At 40.0% G+C, this 17,249-nt stretch overlaps 1 protein-coding gene and 1 pseudogene across 1 annotated transcript; one reads left to right on the top strand and one right to left on the bottom strand.

The window, feature by feature from the left end:
- The first annotated feature begins 230 nt into the window (after positions 1-230).
- LOC118432836 lies at positions 231-5,953 on the top strand (annotated as a pseudogene).
- Positions 5,954-8,641: 2,688 nt separating this feature from the next.
- LOC118403049 (non-neuronal cytoplasmic intermediate filament protein-like) lies at positions 8,642-12,823 on the bottom strand. Its single transcript, XM_035801489.1, has 7 exons — positions 12,459-12,823; positions 12,161-12,221; positions 11,746-11,841; positions 11,335-11,505; positions 10,097-10,222; positions 9,535-9,755; positions 8,642-9,289 (listed from the first exon to the last, which is right to left on the bottom strand). The coding sequence occupies exons 1-7, from the start codon at positions 12,749-12,751 to the stop codon at positions 9,271-9,273; spliced, it is 987 nt and encodes a 328-aa protein (XP_035657382.1). The 5' UTR covers positions 12,752-12,823; the 3' UTR covers positions 8,642-9,270.
- Between the last annotated feature and the right edge of the window lie 4,426 nt (positions 12,824-17,249).

Raw genomic sequence — 17,249 nt, 5'->3', positions numbered from 1 at the left:
ATTGCCCTACATACTACGGAGCTTGTAAGTACACGAATCACTTTCTATATAAAGGTATTTGGTTAAATAGACAGGTCATGAACCTGTAATGTGCTGACACATTGAGGTCGGCTATGTCCTTGGTAAACCTCCCTGAAACCAGAAACCAATGAGTTTCTATAATCTGAAACGGTGCAGTTCACCAATAGCGAGCTTCGTGGGTCGAGCAGATTATTGGCAGGAGGTGACGGTGTGTGACCATGATAAAACTGTAAAGCACCAGAACATACCGCCTAGACAGTCTTGCTACGAAAGCTAGTTTCAACTTAAAGACACGCTCGAAGATCAGAGGACACGCCATGGCCACCAAAGGACGAGCTGGAGTCGGCGGCGGAAAGTATTACATCGCCACCGATGGGGCGCTGCAAACCCTCGCTGACGCCAGGGTGACCCGCAGCGGCGAGAAGAGGGAGCTGGTCGTCCTGAATGACCGCTTCGCCAGCTACATCGAGAAGGTGCGGTCCCTGCAGGAGCGCAATACCAAGCTGACGACCCAGATCCGGATCCAGGAGGCGAGTCGGAGCGAGGAGAGAAACATCACGGAGGTGTACGAGACGGAGCTGACGGAGCTGCGCGCGCTGGTGGACCAGCTCACCCAGGAGACGACTCAGCAGGAGGCCGAGAGGGCCAGCTGGCAGGCACAGGCCGAGGAGTGGCAGGCAAAGTAAGTCACACATGATACTAACGTTATAAAACAAAAGAAAAAGAAATAAAGCACCCTGATATTGATATCTCTAAATCAGGGGTGCCTAAGTATTTGCACGAGCCCTCCTATATTCGTACGAACAATATGACATACGCACGAATCACTATATGAAAACGCACGAACATTATGTGATTCGCAAGAATCACACACGAACCTTATGCGATTTGCACGAACCAGATGCGTAACAGGCTGACCACTGCCGGGTCACGTGATATCACGTCATTCGCATAAGCTTCGCGCAAATAGCATAAGGTTCGTATGTGTCACATAGTGATTCGTGCGAATCACATATCGTTCGTACGTGATTCGTGTGATTTTCATAAGGTTCATGCATTTTCGCATAGAGATTCGTGCGTATTACAAAATATTTGTACGAATCTCATAGGGTTCCTGCAAATGCTTAGGCACCCCAGTAAAAAGTCATTAATTTATAGTTAAACTTTGAATAAAGCGCATTATCAGAGTAGCGTCGACGTTTAAATAAACACATGGTCCAAATGTTCTATTCACTTTCAAATTGATTCCCGGCAGATGCGAGGCCGAGACTGCCGCAAATGCAGCAAGGAGGGCTGAGCTTGCAGCGGTCAAGAAGGTGTGTTTGTCGTTCCATTAGATCCTTATGGTGTTCATATACAATTAACATATCCAATTCTTAAGTATATTTTGGAGTATTGCTATCGATATGCCAGATGTTTGAAGATTTTTCTCGATATGTTTCAGGAGGTGGATGCGGCAACTGTGGAGCGTGTTGGAGTGGAAAACAGGCTGACCACAGCACAGGAGGAGATTGAGTTCCTGAAGAGGGTCTATGATGAGGTGAATATTATGTCCGTTTAGTGTTAGAGACCTCGTTAATCTATTGTTTTTTTTCCCTTGGTACATGTATGCTAACGAAAAATGGAATGTACCTTTTGAAATAGTTTTCCGTTGCAAGAACCTACCAAGTCATAGAAGATTTCAGAACTTTAACTTTGATTTCACGCAGTAGGTAAACTGTAGGTGATCATCTAGTTTCTCAAGATGCAATTGATGTGTTTCCCATACAGGAGACTAGGAGGGTGTAGAGCCAGCTGAACGAGGCCGTGGCCATAGCTGAGACGGAGACGCCATTCTTTGCAGGCCCCGACCTGAGCGAGACGCTGCGTGAGATCCGCCTGCAGTACGAGATCATGGGCCAGGCCAACAGGGAGGAGGCCGAGGCCAAGTACAAGGTCAAGGTAAGAATGAATAAAACGTTTTAACTCAGGGCAGATCAATGTTGTGTTTTTGTTGTTGTCAATAACACACTCCTGACATGAGACAGCCTTATCTGTATTGCAACAATGGGTAGCGGCTTCACAATTGAGCTCCCTGTTCCAATTAGTTCTTAAACGGGAGGCCTAGTTTTGGATCCACGGTAGGGCATCGTGGTTGGAGCTTTGCTTTCTTTCAAAAGTTGACGATAATGGGACCTCGGCCTCATAACTGAATCGGGTGTGTACCCGCGGTAATAATACACGGTGGATATAATTATTGATCAGAGTACTGATAAACGAAAAGTATGAAAATTTTGTCGTGGACATTGAAAACGAAAAGTGTCATTTATTAGTGTTTTTATTTGGCACTATCAATAAGAAGTCCGCTTCACTACGTAGCAACGAAAATATTGTATGCAATATCACAGTTAAAATGTTGCTTAGTACATAGAACGGAGTGTTTGTATTTTCTCCTTCGTTTGAATTGTCAGGAAAACAGGCTTAACGCTGGTACATAGCCGGTGCAACTGCCCTTCGGTGTAACACCATCAGCTCATATATGATGTAGCACGAAGTAACGCCCCCCCCCCCCCCCCAATAACGAAACATACACAAAAACAAAACATGTTGACAGACTTTGTTTCTAGAGGGGAAAAAGCCCTAAACATCAGAAATTTACAACCATACCTAAACAAATACGGTACAGGGCCCCATAGGCTTCCGGCAACTTATGATCCACTGCTCATGAAGTCACAGTGTTCATTTACATAACGTGACGTCAATCAGTGAATTGTTCATTTCTTGAAAAATACTGATCTTTCCAATTTTTGTCTCGTAAATCACAGTTCAACTTGCTATTGCTTTTACACACAGTTCAGCGAGCTGTCCCGGCAGCGTGAAGCGGATAACGAGGCTCTGCTCGCCCTCCGGTCCGAGCTGACCAACCTGAAGGTGACTCTACAGTCCATCACCGGCGAGACGGAGGCTCTAAGGAGCAAGGTTGGGTCATCGTCTATATTATAACTCAGTCTACCATATAGACGAACTACCACCAACGCGTTAATGGTGATAATCAGTGATATACATACATGTAAGATATAGTGCGCAGTCCTAAACATCTGAAAACCTGATAAAAAACTGAAAAAGGGGATAGGCAAGAACCTTCAAATTTTAATTAAACGATAATCTTGTCCATTAATATTTTTTTTATCGACACAAATGCTTGAATTCCTCATTGGAAACCAATGTGAGGTAAGTATGAAACTGCGAAAGAAAAAAAAAAACGATGTAACGATGTAACGATATTTTCTCTATTTGTTTTATATAGACGTGAGCAATGCGGCACGGCATTATATATAGTTTGTAACTTATACTTAACTCTATTCAGACCGGGCTTTTTTGGTCATCCCTGGACGGGGGGGGGGGGGGGGGGGGGCTTTTAAGGCCCCCCCCTTCTAAATCCTCTAACTCTTGAAAAACGGGCCGAAAGGCCCCCAAATTTTCAGGACATGGTATCGACATAAAATCTGAAATGTTTTTGACGTTTGACGTTTGACGTTCCTTTGACCTAAAAAGACGTAATTATGACGCCCTCAATTTGATCATATTGGCCGGACCCATGAAAAAAGGGTATTCCCAAAAAACTTCAAGTTATACTATATAAAATGACGTCTTGCCCATCTAAAAAACAAGTTAGGCCCCCCCATATTATATCCCCCCCCTTGAATTTTTTTAAGAACTTTTTTTGCAACAAAAAATCCCAAAGGGCAATGGAAAAAAACAAAATTCATTCCTTTAAAGGGTTTCTGAAGAAAAAAATACCCGGTAGTTACAAATTTTAAGGGAAAATTAGCTTGTTATTCTTGATCTGGCCATACGGCCCCCCATCTTGCATTTTGAGCTGATGACGTCTTCAAATTACCAGCCCGGGTTTTTTTGTTCATCCCTGGACGGGGGGGGGGGGGGGGGGGGGCTTTTGAGGCCCTCCACTTCTAAGTCCTCTAACTCTTGAACAACGTGCCGTAAGGCCACCAAATTTTCAGGACATGGTATCGACATAATATCTGACATGTATTTGACGTTTGACGTTTGACGTTACGTTGACGTAAGATGACGTAATTATGACGTCATCAATTTGATCATATTGGCCGGACCCATGAAAAAAGGGTATTCTCAGAAAACTTCAAGTTATACTATATAAAATGACGTCATGCACATCTAAGATACGAGTTAGGCTCCGCCATATTATATCCACCACCTTGAATTTTTTTAAGTACTTTTTTTGCAACAAATAATCACGAAGGGCAATGGAAATAGACTAAATTCATTCATTTAGATGGTTTCTGATGAAAAAAATACCAGGTAGTTACAAATTTTAAGGGATAATTAGCTTGTTATTCTTGATCTGGCCATACGGTCCGCCATCTTGCATTTTGAGCTGATGACGTCATCAAATTAGCATAATTTATGCATATATAATTATAAAAGATATGCTAAATAATATAAGCTTTTATTTATGTAACAAAATAGCAGTAATATAGCAAATAAATGTGAAAAATATATTGTTAGAACCAAAAATAGTGATTTTTGGCAAAACTGCCTGTCAACAAACGGTTGACATGGCAACACGAAAAAATGAAAAATTTTTTAAACTTCGTGAAATTTTTGCCAACAATATTTTAGGAAAACTCACCATATTTGGTGGCTTTAGCGTAAGGCGTTCTGGCGGGTATCGAACTCGGGACCTCTATTGACCGGGTTATTTATCCACCTGGTTATATTGAATAACTGTGAGTGGTCTACAGTGAAGTCACCTGCCCCCTACTGCACAACTTAGGTATGCAGGTGGGGGATGTTACTTTGGCAATCTCTTTAGACACATTTATACAAAGTAGAGTATATGTTCGTTCTGACTGAACTATGTTAGTAGATGTTACTAGTATTTACTGCATTTTCTTACCTGTTTTTATAACAGTCCGGTTCACTGGAGTCGACCATGGCGGAAACAGAGGCCCGCCGACTGAGGGAGATTGCTGAGTACAAGGTCGCTATTGCCGAACTGGAGCGGCAGATGGAGAGGATGAGGGGGGAGATGTCCCAGCACAGCGTGGAGTACCAGGAGCTGATGAGCATCAAGATGTCCCTGGACGTGGAGATAGCGGCCTACAGGAAGCTACTGGAGGGCGGAACTGGGGTGAGGATGCTTCATAGCATGTTTATGATACGGATTAGTTTGAACAAAGGTTGATTCTCCACCTTCCCAGTATTTTTCTTCAGGACAAATTGCTCAGATAACGTGTGTGGCAATATTGACTATGGAAAATTGCAGCTTTATATAAACTTATACAAAATATGACAAAATAGTCCTAAATGTACAAAAATTGCGGTTTCTGTCAAATGCGTCACATCTGTAAGCTGACTAGAAGTTATTTTCTGCGGATCCGCTTTTCTTCTGCGTTTCACATCAGTAAAAGAAATCTCTATCTGAAAATGAATCTGAGAAATCTTCAAAACTCGGAACAAATGAAAGCTTCGTCATTATATGTTTTAGCTTCTTATTATAATGTTTTCTTAACTCTACCCCTATGACAGGCTCTTCAGTTCTAAACCAGTCCTGAGGTCAGCAGTCCTGAGATCACCATGCAGCCGTGAGGTCAGGCGTGCGCTCACGATGGAAATTAAGTCCTTCAGCTCTAGAGGGAACAGCTTAGTCTGCAGTTCGCGCTATATAACGAAGCCATATGATGTCATACTGTATCGGTGAATAAGTACAATGCACTTGTGTTCATCCCAGAATAGCCTTGTTCTTGATCTTTATTATATCGCCTTGTTTCTAGATGACTTTTCAATATGCGTGATACAGTCCTTTTTTACGAGTATTTTTATTGTGTACGTCATACTACATATACGCAGTGATGTAGTAGGTATCTACTGAATGGCGTTAAAGAGCAAAAATAAAAATGTGTAAAATCAATTCATTTTCGGGTGTTCTTACGAGTATATCCCCCATGTAGAAATTAGTATTTCCAATCAATTATTATCTTAACAGTAAAATCATCAGAAACATTGACTCTCTGCTTTAGTTTGCTTGAAACATGACTGAATATCCCCGTAGCAACGGCCTTAGCAACAGTTTTGCTGAAGATTCTGACAGAAATGAAATTAAACATCTTGTTTCCGCGTCTGCTAAACTTTAAACATAATAGCACTTTTCCTTACACTTCTACTGAGGTCATTAGAGGAAAATACTGTGTTAATTTTGTTGTGGAGTGCGATGTGAAACCTCCTTAGCAACAGCCTAAGCAACGATTTTGTCACTACAAGCTGAGAGATGCGTAATTCTTCACACATTCATATCTCCGGGTTTCATTAAAGGTTTTCGATCATTTAAAGTTTGATGAGCAGCGCACGATGTGCTAAAAGTGCCCGCGCCAACTTTGACGTCCTATAACTTCCGAACGACGTGTGTTAGGACTACGAAACTTTTTAGACGATTTTAGCCCAAAATATGACATTATGACGTCATAATTACGTCATATTACGTTATTACGATACCAAAATTACAGAAAATATAAAACTTTACTAGTACATCATCTCCTGCAAATTTGGTGATCGTAACACAAGCCGTTTTGAAATTACGAAGGGGGGGGGTCAAAAGAGCCCTCCCCCCGGTCCCAGGTATCCCAAAAAAGCCCGGTCTGGATAGGGTTAAATCTCGTTATTCTTATATCTATAAAACAATGCCAAGGTCCCAGACTTTGTAGTAAGAAACTGCTGTGATCAGGAGATCTAAATCGTACGTAAATACTGTTTCTAATATGACCAGGGCAGGGAGCAGAATTTTGACAAATTTCAGCTCAAAATGCCTTGATTGAGTCACTAAGGGAGATCCCAGAACTCCATAATTAAAGATACTTGAGAAGTTTTAATTGTATGGTTGGTGAAGGTTCCACCCACCTATCCCACAAACAAAATATGAGTGCATTTGACTGACCCCTATCTTCCGACCTCTGCCTGGTTTAGCCTGGTTTTCTCATGCACATTTTGTTCAACATATAACGCTAAAATCCCATCAAAATGAATTGAAAACGTTAACATGAATGTTTTCTTTAAGAAAATACCGAGTAGTGATGAAATCCGAGTGAAAATAAGCTGGATATACTTTTTATCAAGATATTGTCAGCCATCTTAGATTGTGACCAAGTACGTCATACATTAGCATAATTTATGAATATTTAATTATAAATATCACACTTAGATTTGTTAGATATTAAAGATATATGAAAATACGTATATTTCAGCAAAAAATCTTAACCATTCTGTAAACCAAAATTATTGATTTTTGCAAATGCTTTTAAGAAACCAGTTACCATGGAAACAAGTTTTTGTAAAACGTTGCCAACAATACACTAGGAAAAGTCATCAATTTTGGCTGTTTTAGCACAATCCGTTTAGGAGCTATACGACGTCAAAGTTGGCGCAGGCACTTTTAGCTAAACAACCCCGCCCCCCCCTTCCACCCCCACCCCACCCCCAGTGTGGATAGGGTTAGGGCCTGTGCCTACTTTCATGTCGTATGTCGTATAACGCCAGAACAGCTTAAGTTGAATCCATTTTCCTAACATTTAGTTGGCAACAATTTTATAGAGACTGAAAATCTTTTGTTTATAGGCATTTTGACAAAAATGGCTAATTTTGATTCTAACATTGTATACAATTTTCATTTGCTACATTACTGCTATTTCATTACATAAATGAAATTTTATGTTATTTACATTATTTTTCATTATCAAATATGAATGAATTATGCTTATTTGGTGAAGTAATCGGCCTAAATCCAAGAAAGCGGACCATATGACCTGGTCAACAATATCTAGCTTATCATCCCGTTAAACTTGTAACTACCAGGTATTTGTCTATAAAGAAATTTCAATAAACAGATTTAGTCTATTTCAGTTTTTTTTTGCTATTATTTTCTAAAAAAATGTATTTTTTTTAATTCCAGGTGGTGGCTAGATGATGGCCGTGCCCAACTGGTAACTTAGATATGAAGACGTCATTTTATGACGTCATTTTGACGTCATTGATTTTGCTATTGGCAACATAAGTCGTAGAAACATTATTATTTATTATTTTTACTTCAGCTTTGTCTTTATACGTCATTTGGCTTTTGTTGATCTACCGCGTAGATACGTAATCAGCGATATTCACTGTTAAAGGACTGCATGCGTTGTATCTATTTATTTATTTAGTTCTAATACATTTCTATTATCTTGTAGTATGTTCGGAAATTGCCATTGTTTCACTGCAGTATGCTGAGCGAAAGGATACCAATAGTAATGCAACTTTACGTCCTCGTTATTTCATATTCCTTCATGTAATAGGCCAACGAGGCATGTCACCGCTGGCATCAGCTTGTCTTCCTCGACTGGCGTATCAACCAACAAAGATGAAGGCCAGTCGATTGCCGTCAAGTCCCACTACCTGTCACCTAGAGACGGGACGATGGTCCTGGATATGGACATGCCGAATGGCATCATTGTTGGCTAACGGCTACAGATTCTAGCTATCTGAGGTTACCAGCTTCTAATAATGAAGTAAAGAACAAATGGAAAAGAAAAGGAATCTACGCTTTGAAGAAGAAAACACGAGCAATGAATCATTTAGGAAATAATTCTTTAAGTTTGATCTTCTTTTTTTATTACGTACTACGTTGCTTCTACGTTTGATAATAATGCCACAGTAGTTTCCGATTAAGGTGCACTAATAACGTGACGTACATGTGGTGCTCAGTGCCTTCACATCTATCATTATTCTGTACGTAGCTGTTCGCCAACCTAGTATATATATATGGCGTGAACATTTTTAAAGCCATTTCGTAATTTCCATACCAGAAAAGCAACGGTGTTCACGGATAGTATGCATTGTGAGGAAATCAATTCATGGAAACACCCATCCATGGCATCTTGAAAATCTACGCTTTTGGTGTCATATATCCCTTAGTCGAACTATTTGAAGGTTGTGTCACCACGGAAGATCTGGCAAACAGTTTTCTCCACCCTTCCTGGTTTCCTGCATCCTCCCATCTTGCCATTCCTTCTTTCGTCCTCCTTGTACGGTACCTTGGTTAATAGTTTTGGCTTGTTCCGATGAATGTGACATATATCAAATCTATTTGCTATTAGATAATATTGTACGTCCTAACGTTCCACGATGGCGTGGACAAATGCTTCACTTAGGTGTTGCTGCCGTTGGCTCGGGGATCTGGGCCGTCTGAACTGGATGGGGCATCTAAGCCTGACCGAGCAGCCTATGGAGCAAATTAAGAAATAAAGACGGTGATTAGACGTATACTAATTTTTAAACAAAACGAAATACATTGCGGAAACACGTGCAGATTTGTCCCAATCAGATAATAATTACGTGTGTTTTGCGACGACACTTAAAAAGGTGGAAAGCATTGGTTAAACCCCGATAATGTTGTCAGCTACGATTAACAAATCGCTAGACAAATTACAAACAAATAACATAGATGTGACAAAACTGTGCCTGTACCTGATCTCCTCTCCCTCCAACAGCTTCCTGTAAGCGGCTATCTCGAGGTCGAGCGCCATCTTGACGTTCATCAGCTCCTGGTAGTTGGTGAGATTTTGTGCCGTCTCCAGCTTCATCTGCTCGATCTGCGCCTCGCGTTTGGCGATGGCCTGCCTGTACGATTCCATCTCCTTCTGTATGCGGGTCTCCGTTTGCTTCATGCCGTCTTCCATGGCGATGTTCTGTTATGGATACAAGAGAACAGGTGCATTTTGGAGATTATGTATGAGATTGCCTTACGATGACAGCAGAAGGGAATTGCCAAGATGAAATAGAAACAAATAGACCAGCGTAAGTTTATGCAAATTCGATACTTTAAACAATCTCAAAAGATTTCAGTTGTAAATGCACAACCACGCACCTAAATTTGCTACGATAAAACCAAGCTGTTTTCATTGAAGTCTTCAAGAATTCTCAATGATTGTTACCATTCGTCCTCCTTTGCTTGCCAAAGTTAGATGTAATTCACAGACCCATTTTACCCCCAACAGCAAGCTCCTACCTATACTGGCAACCCACTCACCTTGCTCCTGATAGACTCGGCCTCGGCCCTCAGGGTGTCGATCTTCTTTTGGAACTCAGCCACTTCTGCCCTGGCGGCTGCCAGAGCGTCGCTGTCTTTCTGCCGTTGCAGGGCTATCTCCGCAAACTTAGGTTATACAAACAAACTGTCACATAGCAGGAACGGCACGTAATAACACACTATACGTCCCATCGGCAAAGCTAATCATGTAACTTGTTATGGTAATGAATCATTCAAAATAGTACGGGCCGTTAGCCATTTTTGATTTAACAAGTATTAAGGACGCCATTATTCTAATAGCCATCTACATACATGTACATTAGCATAATCTACCTTGCATAAACTGGCATGGTTGCATGGCCGGTCACACCTAACCATACAAAATTCCCATAACCTCTACATGTCTAGCTCGTTTCCTTGGTTGAATGTTTAAATTTCTCGGTCTTTTTTTAAATATTTCTACCATGATAATAACATTTGGCCACAGTAAGTAAATTTCATGGACGACACCCTCTACAGACTGAAAAAAACAATGAGATAGTGTGAAAAAACTAGATGGCTACAAAAAGAGATGGCTTCATTTCCAAATAAGATATCATGAAGGCTGTATATAAACAAGAATTAAAGGAACAAAACATGGTCTCTCAATTGCTGTATTCATGGGGCTAAAAGTGCCTGCGCCAACTTTGACGTCGTATAGCTCCCAAACAGCGTGTGCTACAACAGCCAAACTTAATGAATTTTCCTAGAATATTGTTGGCATCAATTTCCAAAAAAAAATTAAGTTTATTATTTTTCGTGTTGCCATGGCACCGGGTTTCCGAAAGCCATATTTTACAAAAATCACTACTTTTGGTTTAAACCATGGGATTTTAAGATTTCTTCCTAAACTAAACTTGTTTCTTATATCTTTGATATGTAGCATATCTAAGTGTGACATTTATAATTAGATATTCATAAATTATGCTAATGTCATGACGTATTTGGTTAAAATCCAGGTTGGTCTGCAACACTAGCTGCACCTGGTTTCCCAGGAAGTGATGTACCGTGAGGCACAATTTGCCTATTTTCGCAATTTTTTGTCATGTTGACCATCTCTTAAAGATTCTGCTGTGTTTTTTGCTGACATCAAGCGAAAATTAGCGAGCGGATGTCATCCATGAATTACCTTGGCGTGGCCTTACAAAACAAATATATTTCAAACACAACAATTCAGGATAGCTGTCATCTGTTCTCACCTTCTCCCTGTACTTTGCCTCAGCGTCCTGCCTGTTCGCCTGGCCGACCACCTCGTACTGCTCACGGATCTCCCTCAGGGTGTTGCTGAGGTCCGGTCCTGTCACAGCCGCCTGCTTCGCCTCTATCGCAGTCACAGTCCGGGCCAACTCTTCCCGCAGAGCTGCTATCCCCTGTAAAATTTATTACGAAAAATTGGCTATGATGTTGTACTATGTGATTGGAAAGGAATATCGGTTACAGTCTGATTATAATAATGAATGAGGTCATCCGTCGATGCATAGTTTGAACGTTTGACAAAGAAAGGATTTGATGTACGTTTTTTTTTTTAAAGTAACGACTTACGCTTGTTTTCTATTGCAACTGAATGATTGGTGTCACAGACAGACAGACAGACAGGCAGACGTGCTTACCGCAGAGTTATTCTTATTCACGGCCTCGATCTCTCCCTGCGCGGCCACCAGCCTGCTCTCGAAGCCCGAACGCGCAGCGTTGATGATTTCCAGTTCCTAAAACATTAAAGACTGTTATGGTGGTAATACGAAAGTATCTTATTATATGCAAACATTTCGTAAGTCAACCCGCAACACTTTTTAGTAGCAGGAAAATGCTGTCCACAGTACGTTTTTAACAATGTTGTACTCAATCCAACTGTACACATATTTCGACTTGTACTAATAAGCTTACCTAGACAGATCCTCCTTATCTAAACAGAAGACAACTTCAAGTGCAACTGTCCTTGTTTGAATGAGAACCGGTTGATCTGATCGAAGACGGACTTTCAAATTTCTGCTTATGACATTGTATGGATAGAAAGAATGAACTTACCATCTTGTTCTGCTGAATTTCGGCCTTCAGTCCGGAGCGCACCGAGTACTGCTCTTCGCACCTATCAAACAAGAGAACCATACATGCTAGGTAAAATCGATATAATCGAATGTTAAGCATAGCCTATTTAGGTCGCCATGGTGCCCCAACGACCCACTAGAAGGTCAAGGGATAGGTGAGGTGAGGTGAGTTAGGTCGCAGTAAAAGCGCAGCGTGATCGCCGTCTAGTACAAAGGGGCCTGGACGTAGTTAAAAGCTGTCTTTATATTTGAAAGCAATATCATGATGATTAACGTACTTTCCCTGCCATTCCTCCGCCTGAGACTGCCAGCTGTTTCTCTCAACCTCCAACTGAGCCTTCTGCTGAGACAGCCCGTCCACCTGAGCGCGCAGCGCACTCAGCATCCCCTCGTACTTCCCCTTTTCTACGGGGGCGGCTTTGGCCTGGACGGCCTGCAGCTGACTCTCCAGGGCGGCATTGCTCTGGTTCAGAGCCTGCACCTTCTCGATGTAGGAGGCGAACTGGCCGTTCAGGGCCGAGAGCTGTTTCTTCTCAGCTGTCCGGGTCATCTTGGCCAACTGGGTCGCCATGCTGTGCTCGTGTAGGCTTCGAACGGGGCAGTCTTTCCACAGAGTCGTAAGCGGTGGATTCTGAGCTATACCGACACGCAGCTAAAGCTTTTCTATGCCTTCGAAGTTTGTTTAAGTGTATCAGTGTAACCACGTCCTATCAATCTCTTAGTCAGATAGGCGTATCATTGGTTGGTGCTCCGTACAGGAATAGGGGAGGGTCTCTGTACACATAAGTGTCTTGGAAGCCACCAAAAATGACCTATATAACAGATTCGGTCAGGCGCTGACTAGGACGATTTACAGAGCATACCACAGCTCGGGTATGTGGGGCAATCAAATATCACACGTGGATCAGTTTGACAGCCCGGAACATTCATAAACCTATGAATATATTTGAAATATGTTTTTACGTATACAATTAGAATTAAGTGACCCCTCGGTGAACCGCAAATTCCCGCTTAAGGCTTTGTAAACTTGGATAGTTCATGTTCATGTCGACCAGTATTTCGCAATCATCTTCAGCATTGATGCCTATTTAGTCACCTTATTTATTACTTAGGATCATTACATAACAAGTTATGTCGGGTAGAGGATGTGTCCATACGAGACAAATGATTACATTGCAATATTAATGAAGAGCCATGCAAATACTTGACCGACAACTACAATTCTACAGTCTTTTATTGTACACGTGCCAAATAGGTGTTTTGAAAAATTGACTAATATCGTTACTTTAGGACGCAATTATTTGTACATATGGTATCAAAGAGTTCACTCGAACATTGATATTTAAGGTTCCCGTTATTTGGGGTGATCAAAATTTTGAAGCAGTTTCTGGGCCCCTGCAGTAATTCTTTGTAGACACCCTACCCTGAAACAGTTCATATTCGCACATATATGTACCGCAGTACTTTTTATTTGTAATTCTGATATATGTGTCGTACGGTTATACAACTTTCTGCAAAATCCTGGACAACGCCTTAACAGATGAGAACGTCTGACATGGGGAAATGTACGCTCTTTGAAGTATGTTAGTATCTAGGCTAGGTAAATGTAAATTGTAGACACAGTCTTTTCACAGTCTTTGAATTTTGTCATGATGATTAGGAATTTTACGAATCACATTTACGTAATCTTTCAAAAATAGATGAAAATACCATGTGTTGCTAGGTCATCGTGGAACAAATCTTTTGCTTTGCACCGTAAGCCTTATAGACAAAAACTTTTTGACAAATTTGTAAGTGGGGGACGCAATATGGCAATGTCAGTGCATAGGCCTTGCGACCAAAATGTAAATCAACAAACATTTAAAGATGCTCATTATCAGTCATGTGAAAGTAGCCTGCCTTACGAACAAGGACTACTATTATCTCAATTAACTTGATGTTTCCGCGCTCATAAATTGCCCGTTCGCAATGTGCCTTTTGACAATCATAACCAGGTCACAGCTACTAAAACTGAGTAAGCTTGACTTTTAGGCGGCTGATAAAACGTCTGTTTGGCACGTTCCTGCTATTTTTCTTTTTTTCTACATTTGTGGACAATTTTGTCTTTTTCCTTTATCCAAAAAAATATATCACTGTAACGAAACTATCTTTTATTTTTACTGTCTGACATAGTGATTCTTTATAATATACAGCCAGTAGTTTGCCGACAATCTTAAAACTATGGGAAATCAAATAAAGAAAAGTGAAATTAGGCATATCACAGATCTATATCGTACTTCATTGTTTAAACTGTGTAATCCACAAACTGTACAATCTATCATATGCATCTTGCAGGCCTTTTGATCCCAATCTTCATCATTGCTGCCTATGTAGTTAAGTTCAGTTCAGTTCATACTTAGAGAGGTAACACCAAGACTGCCATAAGGTCCTGTCCTTAACTAGGATCTTGACATAACAAGTTATGTCGAATGGAGGATGTGTTTATTGCTTTACGGAACAAATGATTACGTTGCAATATTTTATGTAGAGCCATACAGATATTTGGCTGACAGCTAAAACTAGTCTTTTATTGTACACGCGTGATGATGAGATATTTTGAAAACTTGTCGTTATTTTAGGGCGTAATTAGTTACAAATAGGGTATCAAAAAATTCATTTACTCGTACATTGACTTTTTAGGTTGCCGTTATTTGGGTTGATCAAATGTTTAAAGTAGTTTCCGGCCACTTCAGGAATTCTGCGCAGAAGTCCCACACTGGAACGGTCCATATTCGTAAATAAATTTACCGCAGTGCATTTTAAACTCTGATCTATTTGTCGTATGGCTATACAGCTATCTGTAGAATTTTGGACAACGCCTTAACGGATGAAACTTGTGACATTGGAAAATGCGGGCTCTTTGAAGTAACTTAGTATCTAGGCTATGCAAAGGTTGAATGTAAATTGTTGACACAGTCTTTTCACAGTCTTTGAATTTAACATAATGGGTAGGAATTTTATGAGTCATATTCACGTATATTTACATATCTATCAAGAATAGAAGTGTCCTGTGTTGCTAGATCACCGTGCCATAATTCTTTTGCACCGTAAGCCTAATATAAAAGACTTCCTTACAAATTCTTCAACTAAACAGACGACGGAAAATGACGATGCAAATGCATGCATAGGCCTTGCGACCAAAATGTTCTTGGTAAATCGATACATATTTAAATAAAACATGCATAAATCATTAGTTATGTCTATATGACACTTTTCTGTCTTTTGAACAAGGACTACTAATATCGAACTGGCCTGAGGTTTCTGTGGTCTGAGATTACCCTTCGCAATGTGCCTTTAAACAATCATAACCAGGTCACACCACCCGAGACTGTGTATGTTTGACCTCAGGCGGCTTATACATATCTTCGGCACGTTTTGGCTATTGTTATTTTTTCGTCTTTTAACACTGTGCATGATGTTTTCCTATAGATAGGAACAAAGGAATACAGACTCGGGCCACAAAATATGACTTGTGTGGCATAAGAAAACCAGTAGATGTTCGAGTAACTTCAGTTTTCAATGATTTCTGAAACTATGTAACACAAGGATATAGTTATAGAAATGTTTGACCCATATTTACATTCTGAGCCCCAAAGTCTTAAATGTGGGAAATTCTTAATGCTGTAGTTGCTCTTCTTTTACAGTCTGGGTTCTTAAACCTTTGTTGACATAATTATGAAAAGCTGTCACAAATGATTTTTCGTCTTATTAGCGCGCCCACTTTGCCAAAGAGAGTGTCAACGTGGTTGAAATCAAACATTTTGTTGCCCTAAATACTAACAACCTGCCATTTCCAAGCATCGCATTCCAACCTAGTTTTTGTTTGTTTGTTTGTTTGTTTTATTGTTTGCACGTACAAAATAATAATACAGAAGAGAATAAAATATAAAACAGGTGCAGGAGGAGGGAAAAACCTTAACAGTTTATGCTGTGCCCTCCTCCTATATGTTTACACAAAATTGTGATCAATGAATCATAATCAACAAAGAAGAAAAAAAACTAGCACATATGTTATAATAATACAAAAGATATACGATCAGTGAAATCAATAAGTAATAAACATAAGAAACTTATACAATCATATGTTATAATAATACAAAAAAAGATGAGTGATCAACGAAATCAAATAATTATAGCAATATGAATTGAGATAGGATAAATATTTCTATAAGGGGCTAGGGTGGTTTATGAGGTGTGTTTTAAGGGCACTTTTAAATGTAAGGAAGGAAGTAGTGTTTTTTATATTTGTAGGAAGACTGTTCCAGATTGTAGCACATCTATATTTAACGGAGGACTGCGCTAATGTTGTTCGAAAGAGAGGGATATGGAGTAGATTTCTTTGCCTAGTATGATAATTGTGTACATGTGAATTAGGATTTAAGAAATCTTTAAACATATCGGGGAGAGTGTTAGAAAGACAGTTCAATGTGAAGATACTAATTTGCAACTTATTTATATCATACACATTCAATATTTTCAATTTTAGAAATAAAGGGGCTGTATGTGAAAGAATATCAGAGGCAGTAGCCATTCGTGTGAATTTTTTCTGTAGAGTTGTAAGTGGGTGAAGTGTAGTATGGCACGCACATCCCCAAACTATATTGCAATAAGTCAAATACGGGTATATAAGGCTGTTGTAAATAGTTAAAAGGGTCTTTAGAGGAATATTGTGTTTGATTTTCCCTATAACACCAATTGTCTTAGCAACTTTTTTACTTACGGCGGAGACATGGGCTTTCCAATTTAGTTTTTCATCTATAATTACTCCTAAAAATTTAGTTTGTTTCTCCTGCTTTATAGTAACATTCTGTAGGAAAATTTTGGCCTTATTAGTATCATAACTTTTATTCTTGCTACAGAAAATGAGAAAATTTGTTTTTTTAGTATTTATTGATAATTTATTGGCTTCAAACCATGTAGCTACTTTGCGCAGTTCTTGGTTAGCCAGTTGTATCAGAGAGTCAAAATTTTTGTGGGAAAGAAATATGTTTGTGTCATCGGCGAACAGTATAAAATAATTCACCCTGTTT

Source organism: Branchiostoma floridae, chromosome 2, assembly GCF_000003815.2.
Source record: "Branchiostoma floridae strain S238N-H82 chromosome 2, Bfl_VNyyK, whole genome shotgun sequence".
In the NCBI taxonomy this organism is placed as follows: domain Eukaryota; kingdom Metazoa; phylum Chordata; class Leptocardii; order Amphioxiformes; family Branchiostomatidae; genus Branchiostoma; species Branchiostoma floridae.
This window is presented reverse-complemented; position numbering and strand designations above follow the sequence as displayed.

Coding starts and splice junctions, on each gene's coding strand:
- LOC118403049 (XM_035801489.1), bottom strand. CDS start 12,751: ATGGCGACCCAGTTGGCCAAGATGACCCGGACAGCTGAGAAGAAACAG. Junction 11,506..11,745: donor TGAATAAGAATAACTCTGCG/GTAAGCACGTCT, acceptor TAAATTTTACAG/GGGATAGCAGCTCTGCGGGA. Junction 9,756..10,096: donor CCGAGTCTATCAGGAGCAAG/GTGAGTGGGTTG, acceptor TATCCATAACAG/AACATCGCCATGGAAGACGG.